Source organism: Perissodus microlepis, chromosome 1 (assembly GCF_051167445.1).
Source record: "Perissodus microlepis isolate ML-2025 ecotype Zambia chromosome 1, ASM5116744v1, whole genome shotgun sequence".
Taxonomy (NCBI): Eukaryota; Metazoa; Chordata; class Actinopteri; order Cichliformes; family Cichlidae; genus Perissodus; species Perissodus microlepis.
The window spans coordinates 6,291,860-6,319,441 of record NC_140461.1 but is presented as its reverse complement, the minus strand read 5'-3'; the positions used below and the strand labels follow the sequence as shown (position 1 = coordinate 6,319,441).

General features: G+C 38.8%; 1 protein-coding gene across 2 annotated transcripts in view; it reads right to left on the bottom strand.

Annotated features, from left to right (window-relative positions):
* The window catches only part of LOC146393217 (myocyte-specific enhancer factor 2A-like), a 49,135-nt gene that overhangs the window by 4,406 nt on the left and 17,147 nt on the right, over positions 1-27,582 (bottom strand). Inside the window, exons 1-7 of one of the 2 annotated variants that reach the window (XM_084927981.1) lie at positions 23,125-23,347; positions 22,319-22,504; positions 16,090-16,293; positions 5,021-5,155; positions 4,548-4,755; positions 3,949-4,002; positions 2,915-3,051 (exon numbers count right to left, since the gene is read on the bottom strand). In XM_084927981.1, the coding sequence (XP_084784107.1) occupies positions 2,915-3,051; positions 3,949-4,002; positions 4,548-4,755; positions 5,021-5,155; positions 16,090-16,293; positions 22,319-22,372 (792 nt within the window). In that variant the 5' untranslated portion in view covers positions 22,373-22,504; positions 23,125-23,347. Of the gene's footprint in view, positions 1-2,914; positions 3,052-3,948; positions 4,003-4,547; positions 4,756-5,020; positions 5,156-16,089; positions 16,294-22,318; positions 22,505-23,124; positions 23,348-27,582 lie in introns of those variants that run through there. The other variant, XM_084927971.1, reaches the window with a different exon arrangement.

Genomic DNA, 27,582 nt, shown 5'->3' with positions numbered 1-27,582 from the left:
GTTTTAAAAACAAAACAAAAAAACATTAATCAGTTCAAAATATATAGTTTTGAATTTCCTACACTTCCCATAGTGCTAGCAGAAGTTGCACATGAATTGAGCAAGGATTTGCATTCTTCTCAACAAAACTGAATGTTTTGTAAAGACAGAAGTCGAACAGAAATCCACTAACTATTCAGAAACTGCAGTTAGTTTTTAAGATATTTAGTTTAAAAAATTTACTTTTTGAATGTTTATGTTTAACCCAAGACTTGATAGTCTAATTTATCAGTCAGTTTCCTTTAATGACATGAAATCCTCTTCTTTTCCAAAAAGCGATATCAATGCAATTTATTTGGCTCTCTGCTTTTAAAAAACACACAACTGAAATATCAACTGAATAGCAGCAGGTAATTCATTCTTAATTATTCATTGTCCTAAAATAGCCTATCGGTTCAGAACAGGTGGCTCATGAACTCAACTTATCACACTGAATTTAGGAGTTGTTTTTCGTTCATCTTTCAATCACGTCACCCTGAACCAGGTCATTCATTGCTCAGCAAACATAAAAACAATGGGTTAACCAACCCATACATGTCTCATTCCCTGTGTTTTCTATGGTGTCCTTGCATTTGTGGACTACAGATAATGCACTACAGAATCCAAGTTAAAGCTATCATGGTAGTGAGTAGTAGACACAGACATCCTGTTAAGAAATGCAGACCTCCTCAGTTGTTTTTGCTTTGTTGTTTTCACCTGTTTGTGCAAAACACACTAAACAAAGCATGCCGCTTACACTAACATGTGCACACATGCATACAGGAGGAAGTGAAAGGCAGTTTCAAAATGATCACACTGAGGAGGAGTTGTGAGACCACAACACAACATCTTTTGCTGGAGTGAATGAAAAGCAGAAAGAAAAATATGAGTGGCTTCTTCTGTTGGTTTAAACAGGGTGGAGGCATTAGCCGTATCATGGTTCGGATTTTCTAAGTGTTCCAGCTTCAAACGACTGCAAACCCATTCAGCACAGTTCCTGAAAACTAAATCAGACTCTGCCAGATTCTGTTTCCTGCAAACATGACAACAATAAATTATTTGTCACCGATAATTGACAAACAGATAAGATCAACAGAATGATGAGGAATTATGATTACTTAATGTGGAATGAATGGCTGCTGATTCATCACTTCTCCAAAAGAAATTTAGTCACTCTGAATTTCAGTGACATTAAACATCGCTATTAAAACTTTAAAAGCTACCTATAATGTGTTCTGAATTTGTAATCTAAATTCTATTTAATATAGATTTATTTTACTATTCATTTCTAAATAGTCCGGATATTCTTTTCTTATATCGCACATATGTGAAACTCTTCCTTTTTCTATGAAAAGACCTTGACATTCATTTCTAGAACACCAGAAAATAGAAACTCATATCCTTCTGCAATATGTAAAAATCCCCTGGAAACCACAACCAGTAGAATAATGGAGCTGGTCGGTCACCATAAAAAGAAAAATACAAAGAAAAGAGTGTCAGTTTCCATTGTTTACTAATTGTTACATCATGTCTGAGCACAGTGTGGGAGGAAAGGGCAACAGTAGGAGAGTTAAGGGCAAATCAATAACTTCAGCGACCCGGCACAGCTGCAGAATGTGGAATCTTAAGAAAGGAAAACAGACTCCTTCTACAGTCTTCCAAGTCATCTTACACAACCATGAACTGGTGCTCTGATGTCACGTATATAAGAACCGTAACTGTGTGTACCATGCAGCTTTTAAAGCACTTTTTTATGCCCAATTTTTCGCACTATATATTATTTCTGCATTTCTGTTCTACTGGTACTGAGTCTAAACAAGACTTGAGCTTCCATAAAGAATTCGCACTGCCCTCACAAAGAGGCATATGACTTGGCAACTTAGTCAAACTGTCGGTCTTTTCAGATGAACAGGCTGTTGTTTTCCAAAACTTTGGGGCATAATTTGAACTAATAAGCTTTTACATTCTTTTCTGTGTTAGTTTAAGCTGCTATTTAGTGTGAACGCCAATTTGGGTCATAGATTTTATGATGAGATATATATGCATTTAGTCAAATGTGTGACAAACATCAGTCTGGAAACCCTTCAAGCTAGTCTGTTGACTCAGCCTCTGAGTATAATGGGCGATCTTTCACAGCTTCTGGCGTAGCCAGTGGATATCTGGGCTTTCTAAGGTCTCACTCCCCTTTTACTCTCCACACAGAAATTTTACCTAAAGCCTACTGCTACTGGTTAAATCCTAGTGTTTCCAAAAGAAAAAATCTGACTAGAAGTGGACCACAACCAGAACTTTGCACCTTGCCTATAGATTCTGCACATCCACGTGTGTTTTAAAGAGATTACGGGAACCTTAAATGTAATCAAAAGAGTGTTAGTTCACAATAAGACTGAATCTTGTTGAGTCTACTGGAAGGGACTATAAAGAAGTAGCAGTGAAGTTGGTCAAATGAGGCATGCAAGTTTTTGCCAGTATTGTCCGTTCTTCAAAGGAACTATGATTTCATCTGTAAAACCACCAACCATCTGCCCCAAATAGTGTCAAACCAATTGTTCTCAAAAGTTGTTGGCCCACTCTGTGGTAATCTGTGTCATATATTTACCCTGTTCATGCCTGACTCCAGCATCCCACAGGCTTAGAAAACACAATGTACTGTTCTGATTCTTAATAAAATCCAGATCAGGAATCAAAGGTTCATAGTTTTATAGAGCTGTCAGCAGCTAGAGGACTCTTCCTAGTTCCAGTCAAAACTAAAACTACATCACATGTTACAAGCTTGATTATTGTTCTGTATTGGACCTAAATAAATACATAAAGCTTTAGGTAACATTTTTGAGAATATTACTCATTATAAAGGCTTTTTTGTTTTGGTCTTAAATATAAAAGAAAACACACTTACCAGTGTTTGCATCATTCCTTTGGAGTGGGGGATGACGACCCGGAGGTCTGTCTTGCGGCTGGTAGGGACCATGCTGTTCCCATGAGGTGGAGGAGGAGGAGGAGATTTTGATGGTATGATCTTTCCAAATCCATTCACTATATACAGACGTGTGGAGGATGTTAAGAAGTGATGGTAATTCAATTCCAACTTTCACTTAAGTGTTGATTCTAGCTACTTTTTGTAAGAATTTTGCAAAGGATATTTTTTTGTTAATGGAAAGCATCATGCATATAGCACAAGTTTTAAATATTTAGAGTTTTGGAATGCACTTGAAAATGGAGTGGGGTATTACAGTCTCATGTATTAGATCCATTAAATCAACATGTCCACAGCCAAGTTCTGCATGCAGACTGGAGAAAGTACAGCTATATATTATACAGGAGATAATCATGAATAATTCATATTTTCTCTCTCGGCATTACATAATGGCAGTGTTCCTGAGAAGGAGAGCACGGACATGGCAGGAGGGGGATTATGCAAAGACAGTTTGTAGAAAGGGTTGTGGACCAAAGCATAAGGGCAGAAGAGCAGCAACAAAAACCAGGAGGGATGAAACTGAGGTGCAGCCAGGCTCCTGGAAGAACACATCCCACATCCACTGGCCTTAGCTGACCAATAGCAAATCCATCACCATCTTACATCAACTCCCACTATTTTAAGAAGCGCTAACAGAACCTCAGAGGAGCCATGAACTAATTATCAGAACAGAAAGCAGAAAAATTATGTTTATTTCTGTGGAACCTCTTTCTTATATTTCATTCTTTTGTAATTTATTGGCTAATTTTAATCCCTTAAGGCCTCTAGAAAGAAAATCAAGAAAACAAATAACTATTTGTTCAAACAGATCACACACAGTTAACACATGCAGCTGCTCACATGGGATCACAAGAAAAACAAGCTTGCAAAGACTGCTCCATATGCAGGGAGTTGTGTTTGTGCGTATGCAGTATACATGTCAGAGCATGTTTGTTAAACTCCTGTTGGATACATACCAGTCGGTCCAGATCCATTTTGCAGAGCCAGCTCGGAACTGCCCTGCAGGCCACCTGAGGATAAACACAACACACTCGTTAGGATCCGTTATTACATTTTTCTCGCATTTAATGTTCTGCAATCACTAAGAACCTCTCTGCATGCATCCATCTTTTTATCTTATTAGTAAGATTTTAAATACGACTGCAGCTTTAAGTAAGATTGCTTTAGATCGTTCACTTTCCATCTGCTCAAATGTATTTTCCCCAGCAGGGGCTTTTTCTGTACAATAACAGTCAAACTGTTGTTTTTATCAGATACGCTGTCTTCAAATCAATGTTAAAAAAAATAAATAAATACAATGGAAATCAGTAATTCCTCCTGCGCAGAATGTTTGCATGGCTCATCTCCTGCATCTCCATTAAAAACTACTATACTGTCTAATTAAAAGACATAGTTTTCTACATAGTCTCTCTTCTACTCATAATTCTAAGGCTTATCTGGACATCCTTGCACACATTCATTTTCATGTCTCCTCTGAGTTATTGTCATCGGCTCAGTGTGCAGTTTAACAGTAATTTTAGTTACCAAAGAACAACAGAAAGTTCATATTACTCACCTCCAGCACTCGGGGGTCTTTGTGAAGAGTTTATGTTTCTGTGGAGGTGCGAGTGAGGTAAGGAGAGGATACCACCGTCAGCCAAAGCTGCTGTGGCTGCAGCTAGTGCCTGGGAAGTTGCCCCTCCTCCTCCACTGTGACTGTAGGCCATGCTGCCTGGTGCTACATGCATGAAGTGCTGTTGATGCTGCTGCTGCTGGCCTGTGGACTAAGAAGGCAGCAAGAGACAAAAAGAGCCAATCAACATTAAAATGAAATGCATGAACTGGTAAAATGCAATTGTCTTTTATCAGTTGTATTGTCTTCATCTTTGTGTCTGTGAGCATGATCACACATATTATCACCACAGACTGTGGATGGAGGATATATGAGTGGAAGGTTCTTAATTAATGACCCTACAGAGAAAATGGGGGTGGGAACAGTCACTAAACAAAATGTTGAAAACCAACAAAAAAACAAACAACGCAACTTACAATTTTATGAGTCTTCATCATGTTGTCAAACTCTTCATTAATCTTCTTGTATTTTTCTTCAGTATTAGGAGTGAGGACATAGGATGCGTCAGCATCAGGGCTGTCGCAGCCTCTGTGTTCCTTCTTGTTAAGGGCCTGTAGGTGAAATAGTTATAAAGGAGTAGTATTAAAAAAAACAAAAGGGAAAAACAGGTAAGCATTGGTTAAAAAACAAACAAACAAACAAAAGCCTTTCACCACCAGTTCTTTAGTAAAAGGTTAAAATTAGTAAAAACATGCAGTTTAATGAGCATTTCCCCAGATAATCTGATTGTTGAGAGTAGAGACAGAAGAGAAAGAGTATGCATAGTCAGTACATAAATTGATTGTGGAACATTAAAATTGAGGTACTACCAAAAACAGGATGTGTATGGATCTGGTTGCTCCCTGTGTTCAATATGGTTGAAATCAGGAAGGGTAACTGACCACTGAGAACACTAGAAATCAGATTCAAGTCTCGTAACGCTCACTGTACATAGCTGCTTCTCAGACACTGAGAACACATTTACAAATTTACAGGTTTATAGTCAAAACCTTTTTTTCCTGATGCACTGAGCATGGAGAACACCTTTGAGCATGCATAGATAGTGATATTTCTATACAGACTTCTCAGGCAAGGTGTTAGTCGCAGAGGTGGCAAAAGTGCAGACATTCTGTAACTAAGTATAGATATTAGTGTTAAAAAATGTTTTCAGTTTTACTTAAGTAAAGAAGTACAGGCTCTGGGTGAATGAGGCAAGTTGTGTAAAGCGCTTTGAGTGCTCAGATAACGTCGGAAGACGCTGTATAGGAACCAGTCCATTTACTTCACACTAGCCTTTTTTTTTAATGTGTTTCACCTTTTGTACACAGTTTCTTACTCAGTCTACACACATAAAAATAAACCTCATCTCTGAGCTGCACCACTGTGGGAATAAAGGTACTTAATCTGCACAATCACTGACAAACAAGATGAAACTGTAAAGTGGTCTTAAGCAAGATATTTAAGCACGTGCCTGATTATTTACTGGAAGACACTGATGTGACACTGAACCTCATCAACACCTATTTCAGCTTCAGTTTCTAAGGTGAGAAAATTTTAATGTCTCAGTATCTCAGCTCTAGAGCAGTATAGCACCTTGTGGAGACAAATATTATCTGCCTCCATATTTACTGTGAAGACTTTGTGACTTTTGAAGCCACTGCTCTGTGTAGTTTGCACTTTACGGGTTTTCTTCCTCAAAAGAGAGGCTGCTCCATAAAGAAGACTTGCTGATCTTCTGTAGCAACCTTTTAAACATAATGAACCAGAGCACACACATATGTTTTTTAGAGCATGCCAGAAACAACTTTGAATGTAGTTCGATGGTTTTAGTTATGTATGGCAGACAGACAGGGAAATAAAAGGCAAAGAGTTGACTGTTAATGGATCCCTGAGCGTCACTGAGAGTGAGCCATCAAATTAGATTCACAACTCCTGTGTCTGTGGAGGGTCATATTACTACTGGCAGTGTAGCTTAGACAAAGCTCTACAGTGCTGTCAAAGGCAGTGCTGGTAAAGAAAATTGTACTTTGGAATAGGAACTAAATCTTGGGTTGGAATTCCATTCATGGTAAAGGCTAAGACGAGTATCACAAATCATCAACATTCTTCAATTATTATAGTTATTAAACACTCACTTGCCACTCTTTTAGTTACAAAAGTCATTAAAACAAATATCTGACACTAACAACTAACAACTCACTGCATGTAGTCATGTTAACATCGTCAAAATGACGTCCCAGAGGTCAAAGTAAACATCAGAATGGGGAAGACTGATGACTCAAGCGTCTCTGGACATGGTGCCAGATAGGCTGGTCAGAGTATTGCAAAACTGATGATCTACTGGGGTTTTTCCAACACAACCATCTCTACATTATAAAGAGAATGGTCTGAAAAAGACAAACTGTTCATTGAGCAGCAGTTCTCTGGAGCTGCTCTCATATTAGTACTTTGATCTCTGCCATGTACTTAAGGACAAACAGTATCTGAATATTCTGTTCACTATGCAGCCCTATTCATCTTTTTTGATGCTAACTTGTTTAACAAGTACTTCAGACATTTTTTTTTCCTGGAAAGACCCGTCTTCTACAGCCTGGGATAAAATAAGACTGACAAACCCTGTAACAACAAAACAATGAGCTAAAAGATGCTGTAATTCTCCAGTGGATTATAGGCCTCCATAAGCACATTAATAAGTGATGGTACATTTCAAATATTTAACATCAACATGTGTCATGCATTAAAATAGAAGAAGATATGTAATTCCCACTGTACATAAAATCAAGTGAAGCATGGCATTTGCACTGCAAGCTGGTTTTGAATGATTAGGTTTAGATGACTAGTTTGAAATACAGACCGAGTAACTGATATTTGGTCATTTTCAGCACCTGGCCTTTGGCAGATGAGTCACTCTAATAAATAAATAAACAAAAATCATGCCAATATCATGCAAGCCTGTACAATTACATAATTTCCCTGGTATCCATCACCTCATCTCTGCTCATCTCACGTCATAGCGTGAAATGAAAAGGACCATCAGGGCAACACACCACCCAGCTGACTGTTGGCCCAACACATGTGCTCTGCATTCCCAGACACTAGTACTTACTTAAAGCTTTAAAAACACACAAATCTATTTCCACAAGCACTGACCGCTTAAAAAGTCACTCACTCAGTTCCTGTACAATCCACTGGCTGCTGCATTTCAGTTCTAGTAAATTCAAGCTAAACAGAATGACAAAGAATGCACATATTTTCTGACCATTCAGTTCAACACAAGCTTTAACTAATCCTGTCTGACTGCTTGTTTGTTGGATGCTATTGTTTGACAACTATGTTATTTTGTCTAATTATGGGAAGAGATATTACAGTATATTATGTGGGTTACCAATTACTTGTAATTATTCAAAGTGACAGCTTTCAAACACAGTAACCATCAGCGATTTGAAAATGCTGTAAATTACAGAAGGGATGTAAATTACAGAAGGAAAAAGGATGCAAAATGCATCCAAATTTGCAGATCTGCTGCAAAACCCTTTGACTATCCACCATCATGCTGTGCATTTTTTCAGCAAACAAATGATGTCCAATACAAAGAGTCTGGTGCAGACATTTGCAAATACATTTGCAAATATTATACATCTGTCTTCTGGCAAGACTACCAAAGGAAAACACTGTGACACATAACCTATATTGAGATAAAGGCATTGGAACGTGTTTCTGTAAACAAGAAGGCCAGGAATGTTGTTTAAAAATTCATCTGTGCTTTCAAAGACTAATGTCTGTCGTGTGAAAGCAAGCTCTGGCACAAAGCCTTGACTTAGCTGCTGATTAAGATCAAATGATCACACTAATATCTATTCTGGTCCAAGTGTCACATTAACAACAGACAAAAAAAGATGCAGGAAAAGCCCCTATCTGCCTGCTTTAAAGCTTTAACGTACTGGCATTCTAATGTATACGCACTGTAAGTCTTCACAGTACCTTGTAAATATATGTGACACAATACCAGAGCAAAATGTACCATTCCAGCAATGAGATTAAGCATATAATGAATGTGTAATTATTATTAATGATGTGAGGAGACACGAGCTTGACATGAGCTTTTTTAGTTGCTCCGCTCAGACGTTTATTAGTCTGCAATCATTCTCTGACTCAGGTGAGCCCTGTGCTTGACCTTGCAACAGCTGTTATCAATTATCTGACTACATACTTTCTTTGAATATTACATACTAGTTTTAAAGAATTAAACAAACAGCTTTCATTAGAGATGTGACAGTGGATACAGTACCCCACAGTATGTATCTCCACAGATGCTGGTTCACAGCACTACATCATGTCTGGGCACTATCTTAAAGTGGCTGTTAGAGGATATGACAGTGTGTATGTGTGTCCTTATCATCTCAGATGTCAAAGTCGGCTTTAGTAGATCTCCAAAGGCATCTGGATCACTGCCACCATGAGGCACGAGCTGCACCACTAAGCATCTTGACATGTGAGGGTGACGTCTTGTTGCTCTCGGGGCAACATCACAGATAAAATAAGACCCCCTCTTTCTCTGGAGCGAGTCTTTTCCAGTCGGGTGATTGCCCTATAGGCTAAGAATAGGCCAGGCATGGGAGTGCTTGACGAGTGATCCAATGCATCTCTGGCAGAGAGAAAACGCACAGCTCGCATACTTTGAAAGGCACACTTACATTTCACAGATTGCTTTCACATGAAGCATCCTGTCACACAGAACCAAACCAAATCAGCTGTTGTGCGTTTTGCCACAGTGCCAGGTTTCACTGTGTTGTAGCGTTCTCTTTCTGTTATGCTTTTCATTCATCTCTGGGCTCTGCAGGCTGACAGGGCTGCACTGCTGCATACCTTGGACAACTGCTCTGTTGTTGTTGAAACTCAAGTCTGCTGGACACAAACTTGTCTCAATTATTATGACAAAAGTAATCTGTTAGTGATAGCAGCTGAACAGTGAGGACTTTGTAGCTGTTTTAGCTGGCAGGCCATTATCATTACAGGTTTGCTTGCTTCCACCTCCATTTATGGTTGACATTATATTTTCATCTACACACATGGAGACACATTTCAAAAGCCTAGTGCTTGTAACAGTGTATGCTAGTCTATCGCAAACACGTTGTTAGGCATGGAGTATAGGGTTTGCAGAATTACTCTGGTTGTGGAATGAACACAATCCATGGAAAAGAAAGTTTCTTTGAAACACCATCAGAACCAAGTACATGGAGAGAAGGCCTATCCACGGGAATATTTGTACAGTTGTTTTTGTAATTTCAGTGAACTGTGCCTTTAAATAGCTTACAGGAGCCACTTTGTACTTGAATGTGAAGAAATTGTACTTTCATGAAGTATACAGTTAGTAATCCGAGTGATTAATTAGGCAGCAGAACCCCTTGTTCTGCTGCCAAAACTGTTTTATTAGTTTAAAATTTCCCGATTTCCTGAACACTAAATTATAACCATGTGTAAGAATTTATCCAACCACAGGAACTTTGGAGATTATAAAATATGCTCTCATTTATACCAGGTTATCTGCTGCCATATTTGACATTTTTACTTTTTAGATGTCAGCCCTGTGTCAAATAATTACTAGTTATTAATGGTTAAGGAAGTTGCTGCTGTTGTGCCATATGGATATATGCACCCAACCCTTGCATACTCTGTGACATTTATGAATAACTGCTGGTGCTTGAATGTGCTTAAAAGTCAAATTTATCCTACGTGCAAAGAAAAAAAATGTTTTTTTTAAGGCAGGGACTTCATGGCTTCCTGTTTATTGTGTCGTGAGCTTTACTGACACCATGAGAGTTGGCAAAAAAACACAAACAAAGATTGGGTTTTGTATGGTAAAAAGTTACCATGCAAAAGTATGAATGATATCACTCTTTTAATTTAATTCAAACACGAAATGGACTAATACCGTTTCTCTAAATGTTCATCTATTCTTTTAAAGCACTAATAATGGAAGGCTGACTTTATGGTATTGTTGAAAAGGGGAAGTTTATTAATACCCTTAGGTATGATGTTTCCACTTTATGCTTAGTAACGCAACAAGATAATGAAGCCGGTAATGCAGCTTGTCAGTTAGTTCATCCAAATCAATGCCATGGATACCCTTTCCAAAAAAATGTGCCCTAAAATATGAAAGAAATATCTGAAGTATTGCTAAGATTGATCACATACTGAGAAATATTCAAACTTTACATCAAAACATTTCCCTACACTTTCTTTTAAACAATGTAAAGGAAGACAAAGTATGCTGGTATTATAGTAGCATTGCTCATGTGCAGATTTCCTGTGTGTGTCAAAACCAGCCGAGCTATTTGTGTGTTGAAGAGATAGACATCAGCAAGCATAATACTCCATCAAACAACGACAATGAATCCAAACAAGCTTTCCGCTTCTCCTTCCAAACATGGGAAGACTGTTGTAGCTAGTGGGGTCCTACTTTACACATAGTCAAATTTCATGCCTAAATGTTGCAAATAGACTGACCGATATGTAAAAGAACACCTCTCACTTTCTAAGCTTTGTTTTAACCAGCTTGTCTGTCTGCGTGACATTTGCGGGAATAAACAAATAAAGGCTCAAAGCAGGCAAATCAAGGCCTATTGGCCTAGAGAGCAGTCACAGGTGTCTGCTTGTGGTTAACAGCAGAATAGACAGGGTCATAGTCCTTAGAATCATTATGGGCAACATCAATGATGCATATTAACTGCCTCCACCACCACCACTGTCACCACATGGAAAATTAATTCAGTGTTCGGTGATTGTAGAGTTTGACGAGACTTTCCAGGTTGACAAGTTTCTATTCTGCACTGGCTTATGGTTTTATTTTTCTTTTCAGCACAGTGCCTGTAGTTACCCTTGAAAAACAATGTCACATTTCCCGAGGAAGGTGAAACATTTGAAATAACAGTAAATTTAGAGCACACTGGAAAAAGACTTGGCCAGACTCTACTGAAACAAACTTAAAACCCGAAGCTCCTCTTTTCCAGTAAGTGGAGCCATTTTGGAAGTAAATACATTCGTTTGGGAAGCTTGGGTTCCTTACAATTAACATTTGGTACAGCACTGCCAAGCGTGTACACGTGGAACTATCTTTATGAGATCACATAAGAGCGATGAAACTGAAGACAGTTTGGTTGATCTTCACTTTGATACAATTCTTTCCTTAAGATTGCAAGTTGAAGACTTGATTAAGGTTCTGGGAAGTCTAACTAAAGTTAGGTTAGGAGGACAGTGGTTATGGTTTGAATTAGTGTAAGACCAAAGAAAATGAAAATTAATCCTCTGAAAGGATGGAAACAATACTGAGCGTGTGAGGAAAGAGTGTGGGAGCAGTAAATTCAGGCTTCCGGAGAGAAAAACACACATTAGAAGCTTACATAAACAGTTACAAAATGAGTCACAATGACCATTCATTTTTAATGGCAGGGACACTGACTAAATGCCATGAAAACAGAACAGAGCTGCTCAGGGACCAGTCTCAACAGCATCACCACACTGATGACGCTGTGGGACCAAGCAGAACGGGTGGATAGCTGGGTCTTATCACTGTGAACAGTCTCAATTGAACTTTTGAGGTCCAGCCTATGTTTCATCATTTTTTTGTATTTCCTTTTTCACTGTGTGACAAAGTGGGTGAGAGTACCACTTGTCTATATTCTTAGTTAACATTCTTGTTTTGATGTAACCATATTTCACATGTAATCTGCAATAGGCAAACATCTACTATCCCGGGTTTGTTTATGTTTTGCACTTTTACAGATTATATAATATAACATCTTGGTTTAAACCAATTCCTACAACTTTGTTAAGTTAACATATTATTTATTTCAACTGTTAATTTGTATTGTTTAGAACTTACCTTACCTACCTGTCTTCCAGAAACAAAAGGAGGAAATGTAGTTTTACTTCCTGCTTTATAGCTTCTGGGTTCATCTGAGGTCACAGGAAGAGACCAAGTTCGGGAGGGGAAGAACTCTTATAATTTAATAAAGTTGGTTTTAGAGGGTTTATGAAGAAATAGATTTATTGTTGTAATATGTATTGATTACACCACAGAGTTTATGTTGCCAGTAAAGAGTAGCAGTAGAGGTTTGAATATAATTATGTTCATCTTACCTACCGAATGGAATAGTCCAGAGGAGAAATCGTTTGGTTAAGTGGACTATTTAAGCAGAAGAACTCAGGTGTTTGAGAAGAAAGGTTCAGGTCAGTGTAGCCATGTGCAGTTTGACCTTAATTTCCATTGATTTAAGTTCAGTTATGTTTATTTGAACTGAGTTAATTATAGAGTTGAGTTTCTTTTTTGTTTCTTTGTAAATATTGTTTGGGTCACAAAATAGTGAATAAATCACTTGCTACACTGGACAGCATCAGTCTCCTGCACTTCTTTGACCGCTTAAGTCAAGTCTTACCACACACTGACACTGAAACGAAATGATAAGTAGACTAGTATACTAAGTAGATAAGCGTAGTAAGGCATTTGTTCTGCTATGTGAATTGGTTTAGAGTCAGGTGTATATTGAAATGTATTGCTATAGACAGAATTTGTAATCAGAACTCTTTACCTTACGCTCATTCACCACTTTCCACTACTCTTTCTCCTAATCAGAAGGTTCCAGGTTCAATCCCTGGCTTTTCAGTCTGAGAGCTATTCTTCAAAACCCCAAGTTGCCCCTGATGTATCCGCCGTGTATGAATGTGTGAATCGTAGGTTAAAACGACTAAGGCATAGAAAAAGGTGCTTGTATTAATGGGTGACTGTGATAGTAATAAAATGCTTTGAGATTAGGAAAGTGCCAGTCCAATTACCACTTATTTTAATGCCACAGTAAACACAGTAACCAGCAGACATTAACATACGGTTAAACGAATATTCTCAATGACAGGCTACATTCATCATCAGTAGAGTTTACAAAGGTGGATTTTATGGCTGCACAGTTATTTGGATTGAGTTACATTTTACACATCAGGGCTCGCAAAATCGCTAGCCCGACGTCCCGGGGCTAGCGATTTTTCCAGTCGGGCTACCAAAATCTCTCTCTGCCCTGCCCGTCGGGCTATCATAGGAAAGGAAAAATATGTCAATGCTTTTGCATTCTTTCGGAAATGTAGCTGGGTAATTATGTCATTGGCATCGGTGAGCCACTGTCAATATGTGACATATTGAAATCGCGTTTGAATTTGCGCTTGTTTTTTGCTTTCACTTTGCAATCGCGCGAACTGTGTATAGAGAGCGACAGCACTGATTGGTGAGTGACGATAATTTGTGCACCAATTCCTCTGACATCGTCTTATCAATCGTTAGCTTACTATGCAAACATGACAAGTGGAATCTCCCGCAGCAAGCTTAAACATGTGAGAGGTTGATCGCGCAGAGAATCGCTGAGCGTTATGTGAGTGCGTGTGTAAAAGCAGCAGGATATATATTTTAGTTCTGCTGAGCCAAATAAGACAGGTCAGGGTGAAGAAGTGACAGCCAAAGAAAAGCTTACCACAAAACGGAAAGGTTATGACAAATCAGACTATAAGGCAAAAAGAAAGTGCAGCTTTATGGTTTCATGGACAAAAGAATTTCTGTGGCTGCAATATGACGAGCTAAATAACCAGGGCTGCACATAAGTGGTCCGCATGTGCGCATTCGCTGTCAAAATAAAAGACGCGCACCAGATAAGAAGTTGCAACGCGTGTTTGCGTACATAAGATTTTCTGGAGGAGGACAGACATTTGTTTAGAACTCTTAAAGATGTCGAAGAAGCTCCTTTAAGCAATTTGGTGTTCCTCCACCTCCAAAGAAATGTCAGGAGTCCGAACCACAAAAGAAGCGCTTTTGTGGTTCGGACCTCCTGCAACCACTTTTCCGTATTCTCGGGAAAGTGGTTGCAGGAGGTGAGCTGGCTTCAAACAAATGATGAACGCACAGAGATGTGGTGCAGAATGTGCCGTGAAAATCCCACTCTAGCGGACAAAAACACTGCCTTTTATATGGACGCAAACGCGCGTTTCAACTTCTTATCTGGTGCGCGTCTTTTATTTTGACAGCGAATGCGCACATGCGGACCACTTATGTGCACCCCTGTAAATAACATAATGTTCTGCCGGGTGTGTTGTTGGTTTTCCCTCGATTTCTGAGTCGACAAGCGCCTTTGTTACTGGGACCAGTCATTTTAAGAAAGGCCCCCATTAGAACCCATGAGAAATGCAAGAAGTGCATTATTGCTCAGTCTGCAATATCTTTCCCGGAACAAACACCAATTGCAAATAACATACTAAAAATAAACCTGAGAAATCTGTTTAGAATAGCGTACTATGTTGCAAAGAGTGAACTGCCGCTGGCAAAATTTAGCAGTCTTTGCAAACTTCAAAAAGCAAATGCAAATTACCCGTGACTTCAGTGGAAATTTCAAATTCAGGATCTGACACAGACTGATTCATGTCCTACACAGTTCTTACAAGTTCATAGAAATTTCTGTTCAATTAGAACCAAGTATTTGAGTTGATGATTGTAATTTTTATACAATGTTGTAATTTGTGTTTCAACAATTTTTTGATCAATGTTTTGTTTCCGTTACAATATTATACTTTAATGTATAATATTGTAACGGAAACAAAACATCAATCAAAAAATTGCTCTCTTTTTTATTCGGGCTACTTAAATTTATTTTGGGCTACCAAAAACTGAAGAGTCCCTGCCCGAAGGGCTACCAGGGATTTTGAAATTTTGCGAGCCCTGCACATGTACCAGTACTTCCTGATGCTCACCAAACATGTTTTTTAAATTCCCTATATTGAACATTTGGACCAGTTTAGAGACTTTCTTAGATGACCTCTTAAGTTATTTTATTGCCTTCTTTCATAGTGGAACTCAGCCAGTTTTGTTTTACCACTTTAAATCTTAATAACCTTTAGAGTTCCTATTATGCAGTAACTGTACTGTACTGTAATCAGCATGAAAGGAAACAGCTGCATGCCTGTCTGTCTCTCCTGAACCTCAAGTGTTACTCAACCCTTACATCTGGCCTTTACTTTATAAAGATCAGCACTAATGTGTTTAATGAAATGACACATCATAAGCAACGGAAAATCTATTTCTCAATATTTCAAAGAGAGGAAGACAATACTGAAGGCAGCAGCTAAACAAATCCTCTGGAGTTACACTTTCTAGGAATTCATCTTTCTAAAACACAACTGCAGGCATTTGTTTCCCTAATCTGCTGAATGAATGCTGCAAGAGTCGATCCATGCACTTGCGTGCACAATGAAATAACAACCCAGCATTATATTCTTGCTAAAATTTCATTAGTGTTAATTCAAAATCAGCTGCAGCATGCTATGTGTATTTGCATACTACAGTCATTAGTGCTGAGTGATGCAACATAACAGGTTTCAAGAAATGACCCACCAAAAGACGTCTCTACAAACAGACTATCCAAAGGTCAAAGCAGTGACATGAGTAAAAGGTTAACAACAGCGTCCTACCACATACCTCGACGATGTCAGAGTTGGTTCTGCTCTCGTGGGGTTCGTTGTATTCTGTGTACTTCAGCAGGACTTTGTCCATGTCGGTACTGGCGTACTGAAACAGCTTGTTGGAGCCATTGAAGATGATGAGGGCAATTTCACAGTCACACAGAACACTTAACTCGTAGGCCTTCTTCATCAGGCCAAACTTTCTCTTCATGAAAGTCACCTGGAAGAACAAAAGCCAGAGATCAGCCTAGAATAGCTAACCTACAACAGGTCAAATAGAGGGTCATACCTGTTGGTTCTTTCTAGATTTTCACAAGAAAGTCAGAGTATTTATAAAATTAAGGCTACACGGATGTGTTCTGTCTGAAGTAATAAATCACCGTTTGCTTTGTACTCTGTGCTGTGTGTTGAAAATGTTATAAATCTTTCAAAAAAAACAACAACCCTGTTTACAGTAACAATTAAATTTTTTTGTCTTCATAACCCAATAATATTAAAAAAAGTCTTTTAAAGCAGTGAAATCTAAATAGTCCATCTAATGGCTTCTGAACAGGTAATCCGCTGTGCTTTTCCCCGTGGCCTCTGATGTGAATGTATGGTGCAATGATAGCAATAGTAATACAAATCTGCACTAACATAAATGTTTCATTTTAGGTGTTTAAACAACTCTTCCAAAACAAGCGATACATTTGTCAGCTCATCCTACCGCCGTGTTCACTGGCTGATAGTTTTCAGAGAAAAGAGAAGAGAATTAAAATGTGTGTGTAAGTGTCAAACAGGAAGAGACAAGGGGTGGGGGATCTCTAGTTCTCTAGTTCTGCACTTCTGAAAGAACGCAGTAATAATCTGGAAATACTAATTCAGTAACAATGCAGTTTCTAATGGAATGTTACTGAATGAGTGGAGTGGATGGGAAAGGTAGGTGGGGAAAGAAACGATGTAATGTTTCACCTCCCTTAATGATTACCATCATGGTGTTCAACTTTATTAGTAAGACAGAGGGCTGTGCATAAACATTTTCAGCAGAAATACAGTCAAACCCCCCTTTAAGCTCATACTGTAGTGTTATATTGCACTATGGCTTATAAAGTAGAACAGTCATTCTTGACACCTCCATATTCCTCCAGACCATAAAGCTAAAACATATTGTTTGGAGTGGACCATTTACAGCTCAGTGTAAACCCACACATAACCCACAGGTCACACATGGATCATGCTCTTATCCCTTTTTTGGTGTGTAGCTCACTCCCTGCAATGAATCATCTGTATTTATCTGGGTATGTCTTACTTCTGTCATAGCTTCTGGGATCCTGACTCATATCTTTTCAGTTCCAGAAGCTTCTGCAGACTCACATCTCAAAGCTTTCTGGCAATGTTGAGTGTCAGGTGTATTTCTTTTTACATAGTTATTTCTGTAGTTCAGTTCTTTACACTTTCCTTTACACTTGTTGTTCTGAGCACTTTTACCATAACGCCGTCATGACACTCAAGCATCATTATGGCCAAGAATTATAACAGGAAGTGTCTTGATTATTACCTCTGTAAAATATAATTGGGACTAGAGACAGATTTACAACTTTCAAAACAGCCCAGTTGTACGAAAATGTATACCGACACAGGACACGTTATTATTAGAGCTAAAAATCTAAACTATTCACAGTCAAATAACAAAAATCGTTTTCTCTCAAACAATTTATTTAATTGATGGGAATTCTAAATAATACAACTTGAGTGATGGCTTAGTGGTGTTTCAAGAAACTGTGTGCACAGTACCTGTTTAGTAGAAAACATCCACTCCTCTGACATTTTTTTTTACTTTTCCTGTTTTATGCATTCACGAAGTGAGGAAACCATTTTATATCCTGGTATTATATACAGTATGTCATTGCTTTACATACTACAGTTATAAAGCAGAAATAAGACAGACTAACTTTGATCTAACTGCAAGTCCTAAAAAATTCATATCTTTACTGTTACCAAAGTATTTAACTGTATTTGCAGTAAAATAATGTTATTTTCTTTCATTTATCGACAGCTGACATCGTAAAGCTAGTTTGACTATAGTCTACATGGTAAACCCTCAGATGGGTAAATATGTGGTCTCTGGTTTAAGCCTCATTTGAAGAATTTTACTCAATGGACTGTAGATTCACTTTTCTTTTTTATAGTATAGAATGCCAAATAGACATTGACTGGGACTGAATTATTTGCACACAAACATTCCTAAACATTTTTATTTTCTTCCCATCCGGGCTGCTATAATGTAATGTGTGCCTAGTCACAATATTTTGTATAGTAATTCTCACAGAATTGTTTTTGCAAACATGTTACAGTAACAAGATTAAATGATAGTGGTGAACTGAATGACAGTCTTACAGTTTGGGAAATAAACACGTCCTGAATTCGTAAGTGTGCTCACTTGTAAAAAAAAAAACAAAACAAAACTGTACAGCTTCAGACAGAACTGAAACTAAAAAACAACAACAAAAAAACACATGACATAAAAGTTATGAATTGATTAGCATGTCATTGAGTACAATAAGTATTTGATTCCCTTACAACACACTTAGTACTTGAGTACTTAGTACTTCGTAGAGACAACCTTGTTGGCAAGCACAGCGGTAAGATGTTTCTTGTAGTTGGTCACCAGATCAGCACACATCTCAGCAGGGAATCTGGCCCACCCCTCTTCACAGAAACTCTATAAATTATTTTAGCTTTCTTGGCTCCTGCTTGGCAACTCATTGATGTACTTCTTCTTCAGCCACTCCTTTGTTGCCTTGGCAGTTATTTTGGATCATTGACAGGCTGAAAGGCCCATCCAGGACCGATTTTCAATGTTCAGGTTGAGGGAAGGAGGTTCTCATCCAAGATTTTTTTTATACATGGGTCTGTCCATTGGCCCCTGACTGCAGTGAAGCCATCCTGTACCCTTAGCAGAAAAACAGCCCCCAAACAGAACGTTTCCACTTCCATGCTTGATTGTGGGGATGATGTTCTTTGGGTTATACTCAGTGTTTCCACAAACACAGCAAATGAATGTTATGCAAAACTTTCATCTAACCACAGTTTTTTTCTCCCAAACCTTCTCTTAATCATTTAGATGTTCACTGATAAACTTAAGATAGGCCTGTACACATGCCTTCTCAAGCGAGGGGATGCTGGGATCATCAATCCATTACAGCATATTGTGTTACCAATGAAGTGCTTGGTGACCGGGGTACCAACTGCCTTGAGATCAGTTACAACCTTGCCATGTGTAGTTCTCGCCTAATCCACCAACTTTCTCATTTTTATTCTCACCCCATGAGGCAAGATCTTGCATAGAGCTCAGACTGTGGGTGGCTGATGGTCACTTTGTTTTCCATTTTTTAATAATCTTAGCAGAAGTTCACCTTCTCACCAAGCTGTGAGACCGTGCCACCGTGCTGCCAACAACTATTATTTAATGTTTTCTCTCTGGATCATTGGTTCATATTCTGCCCCTCTCCATTAAAATGAAACCATGAAAATTACAAACTGTTCATTTTTTTTTTTGTAAGTGAGCAAACGTGCAAATTCAGCAACATTAAATAATCAGTTTCCAATGGCATAAGGTCAGTTAACTTGTACACTGTTGTCTCTGAAAACAAGTTTCAAGTGATACCAGGGCTCTAGATTGCGACCAATTTGGTCGCAAATGCGACCAAATTTTTCAGTGGTGCGACTAAAAAAAAATATTTGGTTGCACCCGTGCGACCAACTGTTCAGGTAGCAAAAAAAAAAAAAAATCTGCAACCTTCCCTGTGGTCAACAACAGACACACGTTATGCCCCTATCGTGGACTAAACCGATCAGAGATAGTCAGGGGCGGGACCTCTCTGATTGGCCGTGGTCCAGTTGAAAGTGCAGGTGGAAGTGGGAGGTGAGTAGCTTGAATAAAGCGATATCAATTCATTAAATCCTGAATCGACTTTTAAATATAACTGTGTTTTTCCAGAAACGCCAGATTCTCAGATTAAACCTCACAAAACCATTTCAACAACAACCAAACAGCAAATGAGAGCAGGTACACGGATTCCACACAAAGACGTAAACACGGAGCGGAACCGACGCATCAGAATCAGCTTTGTCTTTCTCGGCTTTCTCACCCGACGGCCCGTAGACGGACACGCTGTCGGAGCTTAGCGATTCTGATGCGTCCGGTCCGCGCTGTGATTACGTCTTTTTGCGCTGATTCTGAGCTGCAGGTTTTGTCTCTCTGCAACCAAAATTCACCGAGCCAGCAGCAAAAGAAGCAGCAAACTGCGCTTCACATTTGATCAATGTCGTCATGAATTTTGCTGTTTTGCTTCCACGACTATTAAAATCACACTCCATGCACAGCTAGCTCTCTCTCTATCTCTCTCTGTACTTCAAGAACAGTTTCCCGTCTCCAATCTCTGTTTTCTGTATTATTCATTCGCTTATTACCCACCAGTCTACCGTTGTTTACAGCGCTGTCGGCTGCTGTCTTTTTCTTTTCTTTTTCTTTTTTTCACTTAAATGACCTCGGACAAGAAAGCCTATTTTTTCTGTTGTTCAATACTGAAGAAATTTAAACTTTATATGCAGAACATTGTAGAATATTTTTAAGGTTATCTGCTATAAAAAGCCAGACCAGGAAAATCTCCTTCATGTTTTTCTGTGTTTTATTCTCAGTTACTTTCACACAAAGGCATCTGCTGTGATGTTCACAATTCTGATGAAGTCAGTACTGATAAATGATCAGAATTATAATATTTCTGACTGTCTGAGGCTAAGTTGAATCGAATCGGGACTTTGAAAACCGGAATCGAATGGATTATAGAAATCAGTGATGATACCCAGCCCTAGTGAGCAGCCTAGGCATGACAGAAGTGGATGTAGCTGTAATAGGAAAAGAATTATTGCTAACTTTTCTGTTAAGTTAAGGCCTGATCCTTCTGAAATGCATAGCCAGTGCTCTGACACGGTGTCATCAATCTTTGAATGCTGAAAAAGCACAGTGTATCCAGAAAAACACATTATATTATATAAATTATTATAAAATTTGTGTGCGCCTAACTTTTGTGCCGGTACGCCTAACTTTAAAAAGTTAGGTGTACCGGTACGCCCATGGCAAAAAGTTAGTCTAGAGCCCTGGATATTATTTCTTGAGCATAACTTGCAAATACATTTACGTGAAAAGAGATTACCAAAAACTACACTGTTCCTCTTTTAGAGTGTGTGGCTGCATAAACACCATCTATCACTAGTGCATCTTTCCACTACAGCCAAGTCATTGCTGTATATTGTGCATGATGTGTGATAGTCTGATACATTAAAAAGAGGAAAAACTGCTGAAAACACTTTATGCACTTGACAGATAAAAAAAAAACACAAACCAACTTCCCAAAATAGAGTACAAGAACCTAAATATACGGCAGACTCAAGTGATAGTGCACGCCACACAACTGAAGCAGTGTCTATCTAAAAATGCTTCAGCCAAGACAACCAAACATCAAATATAAACATTATCCCAGATATTTATTTTCCAGCCACATCCCTATTTCCAGAGCCTGTGCCTTCCTTCCAGACAGGCTGGTATTTGTTGTGCTGTTGGGGGTGATATATATAGAGGAGACAGACAGAGAGGGATTCCAGTGGGCAGCAATGTGGCTGCCTAAGGAGACGGTGAGGAGAGAAGGCCACTGTGTCCCTAACACTGACCCACCCTGCTAATGACAGGGTGCTGTCCGGACCCAGCTAACCCCAAATTACTGCCCTCGCCACCAGCTGTGACCACTACACTCTCAAAAGTGAAACAGCTTAAATAAACCTCTGGGAGCTTCTTAGATTTAAACAAAAGTGTACCAGCAAAAGGTTGGGTGCAGGATCCTTTTACAAAGTGTTAATGAACCTATCAGTACGTGCTCATGTACATAATATGTGTCTTTTTATTAGAAACGGGTACCTGACTAAAATGGCACTTCTACTTTTATGCGGCTCTTTGGGATCATGGAATCAGCACAGTGAACGTCACATTTTTAGAGTGTGCTCTGAGCAGGAGCGCCACATGGGCCACACATCGACACATGAGATATCACGAAAACTAAACATAACAATGAAATAAATGCTAAAACTAGAAGCTGTTCTCAACAGTTAAAGTACACAGCAGATTTCAGCACTGACATAAAACAACAACGCAAAGATATTTTGCGCAAAAACTAAAGACATTTAAGAAGACAAAGGAAGAAGACAATCACCTGTCGGTTCCTCTCATCAACGATACGGGTGATTTGAATCTTCTTCCTTCCCATTGCTAAAGCAACGTCCACCAACAACCAAAGATGAATATCAGAGGGCTCCAAGTAGTTAAAAATTTAAAAGACAATCCTCAACACATAGTCCCCCTGTCAGCTCCTGTTAGTCCATCAGCTTAGCATGGCTTTCTGAAAGAGAGCAACAATCAGTGTTAACTTAATCATTGTTTATTTACTGTGTACGAGCAGTCACAGAAACAGTTCTATTCAGCAAAGATATTCAAATACTTGGACAAATCATAGAGTGCAAAGGGTCACACACTGCTTACACTGAAAATGCCAGTTATGCAAGGAAAGAAGGAACAGAAAGAAGAATGAATAATAAACATACATTAGTCAGGGACACAAAATCCATTTCTACCATTTTGAAATTTTCCTCTGCAGTTTGGCATTTCACATTTTGCTGTCACTGTTGATTGCAGTTTTGTAGAAAGAAGGAGGACATCTTTTCAAAACACCATAAAGAGAGCCATTAAGAGGACACGAAGCGAGACTGACTAAACACGTGCTGGTCCAACAACAAGGATATGATCCCTCACCAGCTTCTCAACTACTACTGCTGGAACACACAATTGAGCCAAAGACTGAACTTTCTGTTTGTTCTACAGAGCGTTCCTTTCACTCTGGAGCTGAATCTATAATTATAAAGAGACACATGAGCACAGACACTGTAATACATAGAGAATAAGCGTCATACTGTATGTACCATACTTCATCACACGCCTCTGTATACTGTAGCTTGCACCAACCTCTTCTTTATCTGCACCAACCAGGCCAGCTGTCTTTAGTGGATTCACCTCTGCTTTCTGGCTTTCTCCTCTTGCAGGAGTGACCACCTGCCTTGATGCATCCCTCCTTTCTTCAACCTCAGTGTTTCTGAGCCCTGCCTTCCCACAGAGCTCCTTAGCTCTTACCTAATCTCATCTGATCTGGGAGGAGGCAGAGAGTGAGACGAAGCCAGGCTTTATCCTAACCCTCCCTGGATTATTGCAGCATGTGGAGCCCAGCGCTGAGCCACCAAAACCCCCAGGCAGACCCAGTTCACAGGGTTGAGAGATAGAACAAATGCATTTGTCTTTCACCAGAGAAAATGTATTGGTTATTTTTGTAGATTTAAATGTAGTGCACATATCTTAAATGGTAATATAGTTAAATACCACAAAAAAAAACCCCACACACACACTTAAATTTTCCAAAATACCATTTTAATTCCAAATGTATCTTAGCCCACTTTGTTCTTGTTCCATTTAAATGATTATTTGAAACCCTACATTTTCTGTTTTTGTTTTAACATTTAAAGCAAAGTTATATTTAAACACAATTAATTTGCAAGAAAAGGCACGCTATCACTCTAATGCTTCCTGTTCACCATCAGCCGAGATCCCAACTGACCCTCCAGAAGTCACGACAGAATATAAACTGTAACAGACAAAGACTCCTTGTATGTTTGGGATTTAAAGGTCACACGGATTTATCGGTTTTACAATCTGGATGATTTGATGGGAAGACACAAATATTTTAAAAAGAGAGAAAGAAAATCCTTTCCATGATACTCATCCCTGCAAACATCATCATCATGCAGATATTTATTTCAGCCTGTGCTTTTGAGTGTTGAATATTTGCAGTGTTCTAAGTTTCAATCAGATAAACCCTAGTATTGCTCTGGTAATATTAGGATAACAGACTGGACTTTGTACTACCTTAGTCACAGCATTCTGTCGTTAAAATATGATGATCTGCTTAAATCTGCTAGATTTGAACACTTCAGGTCACATTAAGTAAAGTCATAACCATAACTGGCCTCTTAGCCGGCCTAACTGGTAATCTGAATAAATGGGACTGCCCCGTTAGTTGCTGGTGCCAGCAATTACTTTAGTTTGGTGTAAAATGATTTTAGAAGATCTTAAATGTTAAGACGGGAAATGTTTATTCTTCCAATTTGGAAGCCTGTTGAATTAGAAACAGTTGAATGTGTTCATTGTTTGCTATTATATATTTATATCAGTATAAATGTGTTCAGCATAAATGCATCTTATGTAATAACATTGAAAACTTACCTGAGATGGTGCTTTTTCATTTTGTAGCAGATTTAAAGTTTGACATTATTGCAAAAATCTTTCATGAATCTGCTGCTTCACTGGTCATTAATGACCTCTAATCATCTATCCATTTTCGTAACAGGCTGGAGTCTGTCCCAGCTGTCACAGGGCAAGAGGCAGAGTATACTCTGGATAGACCACCAGTCTACCATAGAGACAGACAGACAACTATTCATGCTCGCATCCACACCCACGACCAGTTTATAATCACCAATTAATCCAACATGTCTTTGGACTGTGGGAGGGAGCTGGATAACAAGGAAACCTTCGTGTTGTGACAGTGCCACTGCACCACCATGCTGCCTATGATATGAAAAATATGGTGGCTAAAATCAGTACAATAATTACTTTGAACCAAGCTGCCAACTTGCCAAATTAATAGAAGTGTTGTTGTGGAAGCAATTTGCATCCATATATAACTCAGATTATGTAAGATTTACATTAGAAACCAGTTTAACTAGTTATAATCCAACACTTTGTACTGAAATTGAGCACTCAAAGTGCTTCTATGCTACAAGCTGCATTTATCCTTCCTATTTCAAGTAAACTCTGATTGATCAGAGGCAGCAGGGTTCAGCTTCTTGTCTAAGGAAACTTTGACATGTAGACTGGAGAAGCCAGGAATTGAACCACTGACCCTTTTTGTCATTTTTTGGCTACAAAAATACTTTGAAGGAGATCAGGGGAAGATTGTGGTTTCCCTGAAATATTAATACATGCAAAATATCGAGTACTTTATCATTAGTTAGCCAACGCTTTGACTTTTTCACCAAAAAAGGTCCGTCAAGGGCCTAAATATAGTCATAGAAAGGTGAATAATTTGTAGCTGCCATGTGCTAGTATTGTAAGCTAGAAAATCGATGTCAGTGAATAATTTGCAAATAGGTAAATGATGGTAAATATTAAAGATGTGGCTACGATTTGTTGTTCATGCTGGCAGTTAGGGCTGCCACGATTAGTCGACTAGTCACGATTACGTCAACTATTAAAATCGTTGATGACTAATTTAATAGTCGACACGTCGTTTGACACTTTGTAAGATCCCAAAAGGCGCAGGAATAAGTAGTAGTATTTAAGAGTGTAATAACGGACTGAAACAGAAGATGGTAGCACTGCATGTACAAGGATGCCCCCGAAGAAGAAGAAGCTGTGTCCCAGAATTAGTGATGGTAAATTTGATTCTTTTTACTGAATCGAGTGTTAATGAGTCACTCACCAAAGTGAATCGGGTTTTTTGAGTCATTTGATTCACTGAGTCAGTTGACCAGAGAGTGCAAAAATTTTACATTTTCACTCAAACTTAATTTGTTTCCCTTTTCATGTAAATCCCACTGCTAAGATGAATGATTCAAAAAAAAAAAAACAACAACAACTATTTTATAGAGAAAAAAGAGCAAAAACATTTCTAAAATTAAGCAATTTCCTATCAAAATTGCTTAATAAACATTTATTTTGTTTATTTGTATTTTAATAATATATTCCTTAAGTGTGTCAAATATATATTTTCTCATCTAAATGTCCACTGCGCTGTGAGCCAGGGGGCGGTAATGCGCCTTAACATTGGTTGCCAACCAAGAAGAAGAAGAAGCTGTGAGTCAGGAGGGAGGGGGTGAGTGAGTGATTCGTTCACTCGCTCTATGATTCAGCACAGGAGGGAGGGGGTTAGTGAGTCCTGAGTGATTCGTTCGCTCTTTGATTCAGCACAGGAGGGAGGGGGTTAGTGAGTCCTGAGTGATTCGTTCGCTCTTTGATTCAGCACAGGAGGGAGGGGGTTAGTGAGTGAGTGAGTGATTCGTTCACTCTATGATTCAGCACAGGAGGGAGGAGCGAGTCCTGAGTGATTCGCTTATGCTTACGATTCAGCACAGGAAGGGAGGGGGTGAGTAGCTCAAATGTGTTGTTAGCATGTTAGCAGCGCAATGCTACTCTGAACCGAGGAGCTATTTTCTTGATGTGAGCTTCTACTCAGGGTTTTTTCTTCCAGTTCAGAGCAGAAATGCTTTTGTTACGAAACTGGCTGTTGTTTTTTTCCCCCACAATTTTAATTATAAGCTAGATATATTTCTACTAATGGAATTAGTTTGCTAACAGCAATAGGGATGAGTCAGTGAGTCAGTTGGGCTTGTGAATCATGATTCACGAGTCAGTAAAGTGATTCTCGAGTATTGAACGATTCGTTCACGAATCGAACATCACTACCCAGAATTCATAGCGCGGCCCTGCTCAGTTGTCAACAATGGCGGCAGCTAGTTAGTTTTAATATTACTCTTATTATTCTTTCTGGGTCACAAAATAAACGTTTAACATATTTTCAGGTGAGAATGTAGCTGTGTAAACTTGAAATATCTGCTCAGTTTATCAAGACACCACATATTTTCAAAAGCGCTCCGACATTTTCGGAGACGTCTGTTACCCACTAGCTCGATAGCTAGCCGGGGGCAAGGTCACTAGAGCCGTGAGAACACCGGACTCCCGGCAAATCATTTTCAAACCCACCGCCGTCTTTCGCTACTCAGGTTAAACATGATATATAAGTCACTTAGATAACTTAAAAATGATACTGTTTGGCTTTTTTTTAGTATTTTATTTGTTCCTGAGTAAATCGGTTTGGTTGAGATTAAAGTTGTAGTTTCTACACAGCTGAATAAATGTCAAGCAGACAACTGATTATCAGAAGTGTGAGATGCTCGAGAATATACTCCGGTGTCCTGTTATATTTTAGATAGCAAGGAGCAGACGGCTGAGTTTATTAAACTTCACTGAAACAATCTGCAAATGTCATTAAAATTTAATAAACTATCATCTTGTCTTTATTTTTAGTTAGCACATACCTTAAACACTTAAAGCTGTAAGATAATGATAGTTATATAAGAGCAGATGCACGCTGGTGCAATAAGCTGTACGTTTTACGTCCAATGGATGCACGATCTGATTAGTTGACTATTCGCAAAAAGAATCGTTTGTGGCAGCCCTACTGGCAGTAAATGTCTAGTCTCCATATGTTTTCCTCTGAGTGCTTTATTGCTGACATTTTAAAAAGAATGAAAGATGATGCAACCTTGGATCCAGAAACAATGCAATACTACTGAAACACAAAATTGCCAAATG